Source organism: Phascolarctos cinereus, unplaced genomic scaffold (genome assembly GCF_003287225.1).
Source record: "Phascolarctos cinereus isolate Bilbo 61053 unplaced genomic scaffold, phaCin_HiC Scaffold_5;HRSCAF=322, whole genome shotgun sequence".
Lineage (NCBI taxonomy): Eukaryota > Metazoa > Chordata > Mammalia > Diprotodontia > Phascolarctidae > Phascolarctos > Phascolarctos cinereus.
The window spans coordinates 251070411-251085047 of NW_027555958.1; the positions used below are offsets into that span (position 1 = coordinate 251070411).

A 14637-nucleotide genomic window follows, 5' to 3' on the forward strand; every position below is an offset into this window, starting at 1 on the left:
CCAAGATGGCGAAGTGAAAGCAGCAACTTGCTTGAGCTCTCCCCCAAACCCCTCCAAATACCTATAAAAATGGCTCTAAACAAATTCTAAGGCAGCTTAACCCACAAAAAGACAGAGTGAAACAAATTTCCAGCCCAAGACAACCTGGATGATTGATCAGAAAGGTATATCTTGCTGGGCTGGGAGCAGAGCTCAGCGCGGCGTGGGCATGCAGGCCACAACTGGAGCAGGCCTCAGAGGACTGAATCGTGGGCAGCTGTGGTGGTTTCCAAACTCCTCCATCCACGAATGCCAAAGACAACTTAGAAGGTCAGTAGGAAAAGTCTGTTTCTACGGCACTGAGAGAGGAAGGCGGAGTCTCAGCTCCATTCCCCAAGAGTGTGGCCCTGGGGTGGGCAGCTCCTTCCTCAGCTTCGGGCCCACAGACTGAGGGGGGAATCGAGTGGCTGATCAGAGGGGGATTGCAGGGATCTCTCTGCTGGTGCTGAGGCAGGAATCTCTTGCTTTTCCCATGCTTGGATCTGGGTCACAGTTCTGGATGGGGGTCCTGGGGTGAGGAGGAGCGCTGGCACGATGAAGCTTATAGTGGCTGTGGACAGGACACCTTCCTCACAGTTCCAGGGCAGAAAGTAGTGCTTATGGTCACTAACACACCACAGCACAGGCCAGGAAAGGAGTACACACCTTACCCCTTATCATACCACCTTGCAAGAACTGAAAATTTACAGGTCCCTACAAGTATCTCTGAAAACAGCTGTACAAACCCCTGAAGCTTGGGACAGTACATTCTCCACATTGGAAGCAGACTCTTACCTTAACAAAGAGATTAAAATTCAAGTAATTGTCCAGGATCATGAGCAAGCAGCTCAAAAAGAGTTAGACTATATTATCTTACTTTGGTGACAAAGAAGATCAAAACATACAACCAGAAGAAGACAACAAAGTCAAAGCTCCTACATCCAAAGCCTCCAAGAAAAATATGAATCAGTCCCCCAGCCTTGGAAGAGCTCAAAAGGGATTTTGAGAAGCAAGTAAAAGAAGTAGAGGAAAAACTGGGAAGAGAAATGAGAATGATGCAAGAAAACCATGAAAAACAAGTCAACAGCTTGCTAAAAGAGACACAAAAAAATACTGAAGAAAATAACACCTTAAAAAATAGCCTAACCCAAATGGCAAAAGAGGTCCAAAAAGCCAATGAGGAGAAGAATGCCCTAAAAAGAAAAATTGGAGAAGAAAGGGAGAGGTAGAATGGGATAAATTATCTCACAAAAAAAAAAACAACCAGAAAAGAAAATACTCTTACAGTGGAGGGGAAATGGGGGAAGGTGAGAGGGAATGAGGGAATCTTATTCTCATAGGATTTGGCTTAAGGAGGGAATAACATACACATTCAATTGGGTAAGGAAATCTGTCTTACCCTATGGGAAAAATAGGGGGAGAAGGGGACAAGAGAACAGGGGGATGATAGAGAAGAGGGCAGATTGGGAAAGGCAGTAATCAGAAGCAAATACTTCTGAAGGGTCAAAAGAAAGAATAGAATAAATGGGAGGGCAGGATAGGATTAAGGGAAATAGAGTTCATTTTTCACAACATGTCTACTATGGAAGTGTTTTGCATAACTGCACATGTATAACCTATATTGAGTTGTTTGCCTTTTCAATGAGGGTGGGTGGGGAGGGAGGAAGGGAGAAGATTTGAAACTTAAAGTTTTAAAAACATATGTTTAAAAAAAATGTTTTCACACGCTACTGGGAAATAAGAAATACAGGAAATGGGGTATAGAAGTCTGTCCTGCCCTACAGGAAAATAGAAGGGGAAGGGGATAAGAGAAGTGGGGAGAGATAGAAGAGAGGGCAGACTAGGGGAAGGGGTATTCAGAATGCATGCCATCTTGCGGTGGGGTGATGGGGGAGATGGGGTGAAAATTTGGAACTCAAAATTTTGTGGAAGTAAATATTGAAAACTGAAAATAAATTTATAAAAAAAAACTATGGAAAATTGAGGATTTTGGCTTTCCCATCTCCCTATCATCATCCAAGTCAAGGATAGACTGGACAAAGATTCACTTTGCTAAGGAGGAAATTGTTGAGCACCACATGAAAGGGAAAAAAAGGTCTGCCAGCAATCAAGAGCCATGAGTTACCCCTTTGCCACATGTGCTAAACTGAAGCCCACTTCTCCCTGATGTCTCCCACCAGCAATGTCTGTCACAGACTTGGGCTGGGGTGGGGGGGGTTTGACAGGATGCTTTGTGCCAACTGTTCTCACTGTACCACCATACTGAATGTCCTCTCTCAAAACCACCAGACAATCATGATAAGAACACATCAGAATGAGGCTTGGCACCAACAGCATTAAAGGTGATCTCCAACCTCTCAGAGGTACCCCTAGAGCCATGTGGGGATTTGGGAACCATTCTCTGAGGACCTGGCTAGTTACGACAAGAAGGCACTGGGCACATTTGGTGGGGGAGGGGAGGTGTTGCACAGGCCAAATACTTTCCCAGTGGTGCTAGTAAGGGGAGTGGGAGTGTGGTTGGGGATCAGGAAAGGCTATCTGAGGAAAGATCCTTGAGGTGAGCTTTAAAGGAAGTTAGAATTCTCAAAGGCAGAGATGAAGAGGAAGAACATTCCAGGTAAGAGGGATTATAGGCATATGGGGGATGGGGAGAAAGAACGTCATGTATTGGTCAGAGCAGATGGGCAGTTTGCCGGGCAGGTAGAGTACATGAAGGAGAGTAATATTCAATAAGCCTGGAAAGGCAGGCTGGAACCAGATTGTGAAGGGCTTCAAAAGTCAAACAAAGGAGTTTGTATTTGACTCTACAGGTAAGAGGGAACCACTGGAGTTTCTTGGACAGGGGAGTGGCATAGACAAGTGCCACAGACAAGTAGAATATCAACTTGACAGCTGTGTGGAAGATGTATTGGAGAGAGGAGAGACTTCCCTTACAACAAAACGCTACCAAACTGATATTCCTAAAAAGTACCTCCCCCCCAAACTCAGACATCTTGATTACTGGGGACATGCCTTGATTTTGAGGACTCTACTTTCCACCAAAGATAGAGTTGCCTTCTCCTGGTAGAGGACTGGGGAAAGCAGACAGAAAGGCACAAACTCCTCAATGAGAAAAAAAGAGAGGAAGGAGAGAGAAGACAAGGTTGGTAGGTGGTTGGTAGAGACCTTTACCCACAATCCCCACATATTCTTGGTGCTAATACCTGTTCTCCTCTTTATTCTTCAGACACCTGTGGTTTCTACAATGACCAGTGCAAAGGCTAGAAGTCCTGAAAGACCTGAGGTCACGTCCTACTTCTGACACATGCTAGATACTCAGCTAGACTAAGCAAGTCACTTACCCTCTCCAATGATGCACACAAATCTATAGGGCTATAAACTGCAGGAGAGTTGCTGATCTATAATGGTGGCAGGGGCTTCCACTCCCCCGAAATTCCCTAAATACAATAAATCTGAACCAAACACGACATTGTAAGAAGAGCAATTATAGACCATTTTCCCTATAAGCCTTGGGGTGCACTGTCCCACAAATATACACACCACCCACGGGAAATGTGGGCACAAAATTAAGAGTGCAATGGTAGTGAGGCACATGTGTGGGCAAGGTACCTCACAACTCCAGGGACTCCCTTGTGGATCTTCACAAAGCTTCAGACTTTCACTATCTAGTTCACAGAGTTGTGAAGATAATATAAGGAGCCTTTTGTAAACTATAAGATGCTAGACAAACATAACATCCTCTTTTTTGTGTGTGAGACAATCAGGGTTAAGTGACTTGCCCAGGGTCACACGGCTAGTGTCAAGCATCTGAGGACACATTTGAACTCAGGTCCTCCTGACTGCAAGGCCAGAGCTCTATCCACTGCACCACCTAGCTGCCCCCATAATATCCTCTTATACTTAGTATTCCCCTGAATTTTAGCAGGCAGCATATATAAATCATAGGAGTTAATGGGGCTGTAGAGATATAAAGTAACAATTCACCAACTGCTTTGAAGTAAAAAGTATTAGTATTACTCAGATACTCTCATCAACATAGGTATGCCCTCCAATTATGCAGACTGAAGCCCACCCATGCATGACTTTAAATTTGTCGGGGGGGCCCACTGCTGAGAGCTTTATTTGCTTAGGATGTTGTGAGGATACAAGTGGAGCACATGAATGGAGCTCCTGGGCTGTCCGACTTTTATCCCTCTCCCATCTTCTTTTTTGATCACACATTTCCCTGAAAGTCTTTACTCTGGTTCTTCTTTGAAGTTCCTGGTTTGTTATATGTTGTACCAGCTTACCGTTCTGTGTGACGTTCATTTTTAGTTCTTAGTAAAGTGTAGTGTTCCATGCCTTGCAGCTGTACAGCATCAGTAAAATATTGGCATTAAAAAGATGGACCAGGGACAGCTAGGTGGTGCAGTGGATACAGCACCGGCCCTGGGATTCAGGAGGACCTGAGTTCAAATCTGACCTCAGATGCACTAGCTGTGTGACCCTGGGGGTTAGTCACTTAACCCCCACTGCTCAACCAAAAAAACAAAACAAACAAAAAAAGATGGACCTTTGTTTACTGGAGAAGTTTGGAGTAATTAAAAAAGCTGCGCAATTTCCCAAATGCAATCCAATCTGCTCTCTTCTTGCCAACTATGCACTCAAATTATTATCCATTTGTATCATTTCTCTAAGACACAGACACACAAAAACACACACACTGGGGAATATTAAGTAAAATATGATTTTGTTTGACTAGCATCCTATCTACAGGGTGTCCCACAAGTCTTAATGTAATTTTAAGCTTTAAAGATTACAACTTTAAGCTATACACATTCCTATTATACAAATAAGAGGTGCAGAGAAGCTGGGTGACTTGCCCAGGGTCACATAGTAACTGAGGCAGGATTTGAACTCATTCCTTTCTGACTGTCCAGCACTCTCACTACCTAGCTGCTAGATGAGCTAGATGGTCGTTCATCCAAATGCATGTTCCACTCTGGACAATAGACTTTCATCCACTTTTCTTTTTCTCTATCGCAGGCAGTTTTGAGTAGCTATGGATCTCTTCCAGGAAGCAATGAAATGTTCTGGAGCTTGATGCAAATTAACACAATGCCAAGGGCAAACACAGCATTCACAGGGCATCCCTCTTCAGCATTATTATCCTCATTTACAAAAGGCACTGAAGCTGAGAGAACCCGGTTGAAAGGTCAGTGTCAAAGTGATTACTTGTACCCATTCCTGATGTCCAACAGGCTTATTAAACTGGGGTCCTGAGAAGTGACTTGCCCAAAACCACTTATGTAATTTAATAAACTTGCTTGATAATAATGATGATTATGATGATAATGCCATCATTTTTCTGGTGCACAACGTGAGTTACTAAAGCGAGGGACATGGACTTTACGGATGGTATCGGTTAACCAGTCATTCAATGGAAAGAATACTAGCCTGGAAGTTAAAAGAACGGGACTCCCAGCTTTTCCACAAGCAGGCAAGTCAGTCTGCCACACAGGCACAGCAAATACATTTACAACCTTCCACAAATGGTGACTGAAGAAAAGGACCTGAGTACAGTAATATGAGATCATTGTCACTGCCTTCCAAAGTCCTTTCATATTCACGATCTCGGAAGAGCTCTACCGCTTCTGTGGAAGGGGAAGGGTAACTATTAATTACCTTCACTCTGCAATGGAAACTGAAGCACTCGGGAAAGGATCACAGAGGGAGTTCAGAGTTAGGACTAGGTCTCCATTCTAACAGACTACCTCTTATAGAGCTGTATATAAAAAGGCAAAGTACAGACTTAGAGCTGTAGGGAACCTGAGAGGGCATGCAGTCTAACGCCCTCATTTTACAGGTTAGGTATCTGATGCAGTGAATTCAGCAGGGTCACACAGCCAGTGAGCCCTGAGTCGATATTCAAACACGGGTCTTCCTAACTTCAAGTCCAGTGCTCTAAAGTTCACCGATGCCTCTCAAAAACTCCGCTTTGGCACCATTTTGTAGGATCATAGAAGGAAAGCTGGAAGGGACCTTTCAGGTGAAGTCCAGTCGCCTTATTTTACAGCGGAGGAAACTGAGGCACACAGAACTATAAGTGACTCACCCTGGATCACACAGCTTTTAATGGCATGAGGTAGGATTTGAACTCAGGTCTGCCTGCCTCCAAGTCTATCCACCTGCACTCTACCCACTCCGCCCGGCCCAGATGGGCTCTGGAGAAACCCTAAGTGCTCGGAGGCTCCTTTGCTCCTCTGCCCTCCCCGGCGTCGGGCCGGACCTGGCGGTCCCCAGGACAGGCGGGGGCGCGGTCAGGATCGGTAATAAGGGCACCGCCTCCCTCCTCCCATTCCGGAACCACCTATTCCGGGAGGGGAGGAGGGGGTGGTCATGTGACTGCCGAGCGGCTTCACGCCCCCACCCCTCCTGGGCTGGTACCAACGGCACCAGTCCCCGGAGGGAGCTACTGCTTCGTTTCGACGGCACGATTCCCTCCTTACGACTGCTTTCCGCAGGGAGAGAGTGGACTTAGCTCTCTCCGCCTGGGACGGAGCTAACGCCCGCGCGGTTCGGCGTGTTTTTCTACGCCGTACCCTCCTACATTAGTTGGTCTCATCCTCTGCCGGACCCAGGGCGCGGCGGGCCACAGCGATCACGTCACGAGCGGGCGGGATCCCTCCGCTGCGGGGAGAACAGTGTAGGCTGCACTCACTTGAGGGATACTTTGAGAGATCCATCCGCCGCCGCCTCCGCCGCGGAGGGAGACAGGGACCTTGAGCGCGTCCCTGCGACCCCCCCTTCCGACCGCAGAGATCCACCACCACAGGTACCTCCGCAGGCAAAAGGAGTCCCCTGTTCCCCTCAGCGCCCCCAATCTCTCCCACCCCCACCCCCCCTGCGCTGGGGGAGCTTATCTTCCTTCCGCCTCCGGGGCCTGGCCTCCTGGGAGCGGACGTAACTCTCCGGCCCTCCCTCCTATCCTCTTCCCCTACTTGTGCCCAGTCCGCTCCCAAACCCGGAAGTGGAAGTGGGGGACCCTCGCCCCCCAAGAACGTTCCGCGCGCCCCCTCACCCCTGCCCAGGATCCCGTGGGCCACGCCCCCGGCCGCCTCCCGCGGTGGGGGTGGGGTCGTTGATTTGGGGTGGGTTCCCCCAGTCTCCCCACCCTTCTTCCCCCGGCTTCTGCTGGCTTCTCGGTGACCCTGGCTGTATCTGGGTGAGGCTCGGGGGTGGGGTGAGACCCCCCCCTCCTTCTACCCCCTGCCCCCTTTCCCCTGCATCCAGTGGTTTCAGTTCCCCGTCTCCGTACCTGGAGACTCCCTCCCGAGCGAGTCCAGCGAGTCTCCCACCCCCGATCCGGCTACTTTCTCGGACCTCCAGAAATGCTCTGGGAGGACACGGGGCAGGGCGGGGTGTGGGGGTGTTGCAGAATACTCCCCACCTTGCTATCCCAGGGAACTGGGTCTTTTACTCAGTTGCCAAACTCCCTAAGCTTTCAAGGAGGAGAGGGGTCAACCTTTGGTACCCCTAAAACTGAGTTTCTCACATTTACCTCCCCCTTTTCAAACTCCCTTGGGATTTCCTGCACCCCAGGATTCTTTCAGGCTGAAAAAGAGGTTTGGAAGGGTGATGGGAAGCATTCACCCTTTCCCTCATTTTGGGGTGAGGCCTGGGCTGAGCCTTTAATGGTGGGAGGAGGGTTTTCTCAAGAGCTTCAAAGAGGTGCTCTGCCTGCCTTTCTGTCTCCTCCGCTCCCCACCCCCTCCTCTCCCGGGATATCTAATGTGGGGGGCATCCTTAATAGCCCAGGTGTTGGGGGACAAGGGAAAAGGCTGGTAGGAAAGTGGAAGTTGTAGGAAAACATGACGACTGGTTCACTTAAAGAGGAGGGTCTGCCAAGCTCCATGAGGGCTCTGGTTCCCAAAAGGTGAGAGACAGTCAGTGGTCAGGGTCCCAAGAGCAGAAGAGACCAGAACTTGTAATATAATGGAAAGAGTGATGGGTCTGGGTTCAAATGTCACCTCTGATTTGTATCTGTGAGACCCTGGCCAAGTCACTTCTCTGGGTCTGTTTCCTCACCAAAGGGGTTGGATTGGTCAAGGATTCTTAACCTAAGGTTCATAAACTTGTTTTTTAAAAAAAAGGATTTTTAAAAAAATAACTATTTCAATATAATTGATTTTCTTTGTCATCCTGTGTATTTTATTTTATGCATTTAATAATATTCTGAAAATGGGTGCAGACCAGATTGCCAAAGAGATCTATGATTAAAAAAAAAAAGTTAAGAATCCTTGGACTAGATGGATGACATTTCAATAAACTTATGATTCTATGACCTGGGTCTGCTTAGAAATTGGGGCCAGAATACTTGAATCTCAAGGTAAATGGTACCCAGGATACCTGTGTCCTGGAGCCTCCAGAGCCCTGGGCCTGGTCCCTGGAGTAGGGAAAAGCAGAATACTGGATTCAGAGTAGAATGGAGCAGGTCCCCAGAACACTTGGGTCCTTAAGCAATGTGGTAGGACTAGGGCAGGCTCGACTGGGAGAGAATAGTGCTGCTTCTCTGCCAACAGTGTCTATCTGTCTCCTTTGGAGGAATCTAATTACTCCTGAGTGGCTCCCTGGGGCTTCTGCTTGCTATCATTGAGTGCCCTGGGAGGAAAGGAAGGAAGGATTTAAGGCCAAGAGACTGCAGGAAGCAGCCTGGGGGTTCCCAAGCCCCAGTGGAGTAGCAGGTTCACATACCGGAGGTCAGTAGGGTGTAACTAGTTTGGGGATGACTCCTGTTGAGCTGTCCCCAAGCCCACTATCTATCTATGGGCTTTCCACAGTCCATGTAAGCAACCACCTCAGAACCTGGGGAAGGACTGCTAGGCCCAGAACCCTTAGGTGGAAGCTGGAAGGGAATGGGTCACTGTTCCTCTTGGGACTTAGCTGGGGATGTCGTTGCCTGGGCTACAGGCAGTGGTGGGGCATTCGGCCAATGAAGAACGCCAATGAGGTGTTCTTTGGATGACAGTTGCCTAGGCAACCCCACGAACCAACCCAGCCTTCCCTTTCAAAGTGGTGTGTATATATGTGGGGTGGAGGTTGGGGTTGGATTTAAATCGGCCCTTTTCCTCATTAGAATTTTTTGAGGGGGGTGGGAAAAGGAAAGGGGATCCCCCCTTGCATTTTTCATTTACTATTCTCTGAGTAACAGTGGGGCATGGGGAGTGGGAGGGGGCAGAAGTGAAAGGAAGTGGGATGTCTCTGTGGCTTTTTCAAGCTCAGTTCTGGATTCCAACTCTGAAGGTGGGTGTCCAGTGCTGGCTCAGGAAGGGGAAGGACTTGGCAGTCTTACCTCATCTGAGTTGGTGAAGGTGCAGAGGGAGAGTTTACTGCTACTTGATCTGATCCTTAGATTTCAATTTGATTTCCCTGGGCAGGAGGAGGGCTCTGAGGACACAATTTATTCTCTCTGATTGGGGTGGGAAATGGGAGGGAGGAAGGAGCATCTTGTTCTCCTGGACACAGGCCCTTATGCCCCTAGAAAGTCTTGGAGGCCCCGCCTCTGACTCGATCCCCTCCCCAGATCTCCTTGGACACTGAAGAGCTAGTTGTTGCAGCCCCCGGGGCCCTGCTGCCCTGCTGCCACCATGAGTGAATTGGAGCAGCTGAGACAGGAGGCAGAGCAGCTCCGGAATCAGATACGGGTAAGGGGCAGGCTGGAGAGGGAGGGGGGCAGGTCCTAGGGGCTGATGTGGGGAGTAAAGGGTATTGGTTCACAGTTGTTGCCATAAAGTGGTTAGGATGAGGGGGGCTTCCCCGTCTCGTTCCCTGATGTCTTTCTCCCTTTATTCCTATCTTCCTCTGCTTTCCTGTGACTTTTTTTCCTTCTAATTTTCCTTCCTATCTTCTCTCCTCCTACCTGTTTCTTGCTGCTTACTCTCACCTGTCTTATCTCTCTTGTTTTCTCCTCTCTACTTTCTGTCCACTCTTTTTGTTCTTGTTCCCCTCCCCCACCTCAATTTTCCTCCCTCCCCTCAAATCCTTTCTGTCTCCATCACAGGATGCTCGGAAAGCATGTGGAGATTCAACATTGACCCAGGTGAGAAGGGTTTGGGAGGTTGGGGGAGGAGGGAGCAAGATATAGAATGCTTTGGGTTCTGGACCTTGTGACCCTCACTCATGTTACATTGTACCCCCAATTCCTCTGCCCAGATAACAGCTGGGCTGGACCCTGTTGGAAGAATCCAGATGAGAACACGACGGACCCTCCGTGGTCACTTGGCAAAAATCTATGCCATGCACTGGGGGACAGATTCAAGGTACACCATTCAGGGAGGGTGCATAGAACTTCTGCATCATATATTTTCCTGTCATACTTAGGTTGGCTGGCCTTTAATGGTAGGGAAGTCTTTCCTTCAGGGGATCATGAAAGCTTTAGTCAAGAGAGCAGGAATGATTTGAGAAGTTTTGGGGGAGGGCATTTTCATTAAGGTTCATAGTCCTGTCTTGAACAAATTGTGGTTGTCTCCTCATTCCTGCCTTTCTACTTTCTACTTCTGCTTTTACCATAGCCTTAGTACCAAGGAGAAAATAGATATTACCATCCAGAAGCCACTGCCCTAGAACCACAGAATATCCTAACAGGACATCTAGTATAACTCATTTTAGTCTAGAAAATAAGCTTAGTGTGGGGAATTAATTTTTTCAAGGTCAAAGCTAGGAGAATCCAGGAAGGAAATTGTTCTGGGTGGGAAACTAGGCCATGATTCACCTCCCCACCCCCTCCTTCCATTCAGACTTCCAAAGTTTTCCTCTGCCCTGGCTTCTTCCTCCTTAGGCTGCTGGTGAGTGCTTCACAGGATGGAAAACTTATAATCTGGGACAGTTATACCACCAATAAGGTAAGTAGGGTCAGCATTTGTAGATCTTTGAAGGGAACACTTCAAGGTATGGGAGTAGGTGGCAATGATTGAGGCTGCTGGGCAGGAAGCCTGGGTTGAAGACTAGGCCGAGTTGTGACCCCATATCCTATGTACCTTCCCCCTTTTCCCCTTCAGGTTCATGCTATCCCTCTCCGATCCTCTTGGGTCATGACCTGTGCCTATGCGCCCTCAGGGAATTTTGTGGCTTGTGGGGGGCTAGACAACATCTGCTCCATCTACAGTCTCAAAACCCGAGAGGGCAATGTCAGGGTCAGCAGAGAGCTGCCAGGCCACACTGGTAAGAGGATGCTGGCTTGGGGAAGTCAGTTGGGATGCATTTTCTTCCCTTCCATGGCAGCCATGCTGACCCCCCACATACTCCTCTTCTCCCACCCAGGATACCTGTCCTGCTGCCGCTTCTTAGATGATAACCAGATCATCACTAGCTCTGGAGATACCACCTGGTGAGTCCTTGGGGGAGATCACCCTTATGCCCTTCCTGGATTACTCTGTACCTTCTCTGTTTGGCTATAGTTCCTTTGTACATTGGATATAGTAGTAGGATTGTTTAATGGAGCACCTGAGATTCCTATACTTTTCCTGTTAAGCTTCTGTTAACCTCTCTATAGTTGGAAGCCCTTCCCCCAACTTCTGCCAAAGTTGTGGCACCTCTTTCCTTGAGTATTTTTTGAGCTGGGGCTGGGGGGTAATGAAGAGGAAGTACATCAGGTGCTCTGCCTGCTTACTTCTTATGTCATGTGATCTCCCATCAGTGCCCTGTGGGATATAGAAACAGGACAGCAGACAGTGGGCTTTGCAGGACACAGTGGGGATGTAATGTCCCTCTCTCTGGCTCCGGACGGCCGAAGCTTTGTCTCTGGTGCCTGTGATGCTTCCATCAAGCTGTGGGACGTTCGAGACTCCATGTGCCGGCAAACTTTTACAGGCCATGAGTCTGACATCAATGCTGTGGCCGTGAGTGAGGGGACTGGGTGGGGCATGAGAAGATGGTAGTTTTGTAGTCTTTTCTTTCTCTTACCTTCCTCCTGACTCTGCTTCTCTCCCTGCCAGTTCTTTCCAAATGGCTATGCCTTTACCACGGGCTCTGATGATGCCACGTGCCGCCTCTTTGATCTTCGGGCAGACCAAGAGCTACTTATGTACTCTCATGACAACATCATCTGTGGCATCACCTCCGTTGCCTTCTCCCGAAGTGGCCGGCTGCTGCTGGCTGGCTATGATGACTTCAACTGCAACATCTGGGATGCCATGAAAGGCGATCGGGCAGGTGAGTAATTTTGGGGAAAAAATCTAGATGCATGAGGAAGTGTGTGAGGAGCTGGGACAAGTACAGGGCTGATTCTGATCAACTTCTTCCCAGGTGTCCTTGCTGGCCATGACAACCGTGTTAGCTGTCTTGGGGTGACTGATGATGGTATGGCTGTGGCCACGGGTTCCTGGGACTCCTTCCTCAAGATATGGAACTAGCTGCCATACCCCCAATGTATCAGGCCAAGAGGGGGGAGGGAGGGCCATGCCCCACACTACAGGCCAGGAGCTGGGGGGTGGAGGGAGGGGACTGGTGGAACACACCTGGGCTCGGGCTCCCTCCTCCCTGGGGCTCATTTCCTCCCCCAGAGATGGGGATGGGATTGGGGGGGAAGCTCCCTACCCTCTTCTTTGCCTTCCCTGGTCAGGAGCCTCTCCCTGCTGGAGGGCCAGGGTCAGGGCCAAGAGTGGGAAGCTCCAGGAAGTGGCTTTTTAAAACTGGTTTTATTTTAATTTTTATTATATTTTCTGTTTTTCCATAAAGGAACCAATTCCAACTCTGTACCTAGCCTCTGCCCCTGCTTTGCCTTTCTACCTCCCAGAAGTCCCTTTCTGGGTATTGACTGCCCAGAGAAACTTAGCATTATTGGAAAATGAGATGCACCCACATTCCATAATGTGGGATGTAGAGAAGACAAAAGAATAGGTAGTATAAGCAGCTGAGCCACAAGTATGTATCATGCAACCTAGAAAACTGATGAGAGAAGCAGCTGAGAATTTTGAGATCTGAGGGAAGGTTAGAGGCCACAATTCTGTGGCCTTCTCACAGGGCCCAAGTGATTGCAAAAGATGAGGATGTGGAATTTCCTTACCTAAGCCACAAGTGAAGTCTAAAGAAATATCCTTGGGGGGTAGACTAGCTGTATCTCCTGAAGGAGTTCCAGTCCTTTTCTTGATAGATGTTGGACTACTGTCCCAGGGGCAAACTGGCTCCAGTCCCTGGAGTTGACATGACCCCCTTCTGTTTTCCCTCCACCCCCAATAAAGAGACAGCTGAGACATAAGGGGAGAACACACACTAAGTTTTATTTAGGGGTGGGATAGGTATTTACATGGGGAAGGTGAGGGGTATTGTCACATAGAATTTGGGGTATGGGCAAAAAGGCAGACCGAACAGACTGGCCCCTCCCTTGCCCCTGCCCCAGGAAAGAGGGAGCAGCCAGGGCCCAGGAAGACCCGTTTGTGGGAGGTGGTAAAGGGAAATAGGATGGAAACAGGGTACAGAGTCCCTGGGCCCCTCCGAGGGGCTCAGAGATTTGTAAACATTGACCACTCTCAGAAAGGGGGTGGGGGTGGGGGTTCCCTCCCTCCAGCTTCCTCACAGGGTTAAGGCCACTCCAGGCTCAAGGATCCCCTAAGTTCAAAGTCTCTTCAGCTGGGGGAGGGAAGGGGAAGACACAAGGACGGGGATAATCAGCCTCCCTACACACACTGGCTGTGGCAGGGGGGTGGTTACATTCAGTCACAATAGTAGCCCTCCCCCACCTCTAATGCCACTGAATACTGGCAGAAGGGGGGCAGGGAGTGAAGGGAAGGGGGAGTCAGGGAGGCCAGCAGCAACAAAAAAAAAAACAACCAAACATTTCCCCCCCCCATCCCCATTATTGCTTTAGAGAGTATTACACAGACACTAACACTGTTGAAGAAGCCAAGGGGAAGCAAATAGGGGAGCCTCCCCCACCCAAGGCCATGACCAACTCTGAACCAGTTGCCACTTTGGTGCAAAAATAAAATAAAAATATGGGATCCAAGGGGGTAATGTTGCTCTTCCCCCTCCCCTCCTCCCCCAGGGTAGGGGAACAAGTACATTCATGAGGGGGAGGTAGAGGCAGAACCCTAGCCTAATACTGTGCACTCTGGGGGGTTGAGAGCAGTGTGGATAATGTTGGGGAGACAATGTAAGAAACTCAGATGGATCTCAATTAGATGATAAAAGAAAAAAGAAACAAATTCCAACCTACCCTTATACAAGACAGACAGACATGTCTTCTTGATATCCTCCCGCCCTCCCCCATCACAGTATTTGTAAAAGGGAGAGGGGAGTAGAGAGAGAGACCATTTGTTCCTCTCCAATTTGGTCAAATTTAAGTTGTGTGAAGCACACCCTCCCCCCCCGCCCCCAAAACCCCTTCTCCAAGCTGCCTTTCCCTGTGTTCCTACTCTTCTACCTCAAAGGGAGGGCAGCTACTGGAGAGGGCTGTCCACTTCCTATTCCTTCTGCCAAAAACTGAGTAGGGCATAGGGCATAGGTGCCATGTCCCAAAAAATACATTCATATGGGGGACTGGGGAGCTGGTTTACCCAGCACTAGTCCCTCCCCCCACCCCCCAAATGGCAGAGATGGAAGCCCCTCAACTCGGGCCACTGCTTCTTGCTCCCTTAACAGGGC

General features: G+C 49.0%; 1 protein-coding gene across 3 annotated transcripts; it reads left to right on the top strand.

Moving 5' to 3' along the window:
- Nucleotides 1-6416: 6416 nt before the first annotated feature.
- GNB2 (G protein subunit beta 2) lies at nt 6417-12752 on the top strand. 3 transcript variants are annotated; one of them, XM_020979100.2, is made up of 10 exons: nt 6417-6832; nt 9581-9701; nt 10058-10096; nt 10210-10316; nt 10835-10898; nt 11055-11217; nt 11317-11383; nt 11693-11894; nt 11991-12207; nt 12301-12752. In XM_020979100.2, the coding sequence occupies exons 2-10, from the start codon at nt 9645-9647 to the stop codon at nt 12405-12407; spliced, it is 1023 nt and encodes a 340-aa protein (XP_020834759.1). In that variant the 5' UTR covers nt 6417-6832; nt 9581-9644; the 3' UTR covers nt 12408-12752. The 3 variants fall into 3 exon arrangements, with proteins under 3 accessions (XP_020834759.1, XP_020834760.1, XP_020834761.1); XM_020979101.2 differs by lacking the exon at nt 6417-6832 and adding an exon at nt 6915-7222; XM_020979102.2 differs by lacking the exon at nt 6417-6832 and adding an exon at nt 6915-7148.
- The last annotated feature ends 1885 nt before the right edge of the window (nt 12753-14637 follow it).

Excerpts from the sequence above, each read along its gene's own strand:
- GNB2 (XM_020979100.2), top strand. The coding sequence starts at position 9,645 with ATGAGTGAATTGGAGCAGCTGAGACAGGAGGCAGAGCAGCTCCGGAAT. Across the intron at positions 11,218-11,316 it reads AGAGCTGCCAGGCCACACTG|GATACCTGTCCTGCTGCCGC; the intron begins GTAAGAGGATGC and ends TCTCCCACCCAG. Across the intron at positions 12,208-12,300 it reads CATGAAAGGCGATCGGGCAG|GTGTCCTTGCTGGCCATGAC; the intron begins GTGAGTAATTTT and ends ACTTCTTCCCAG.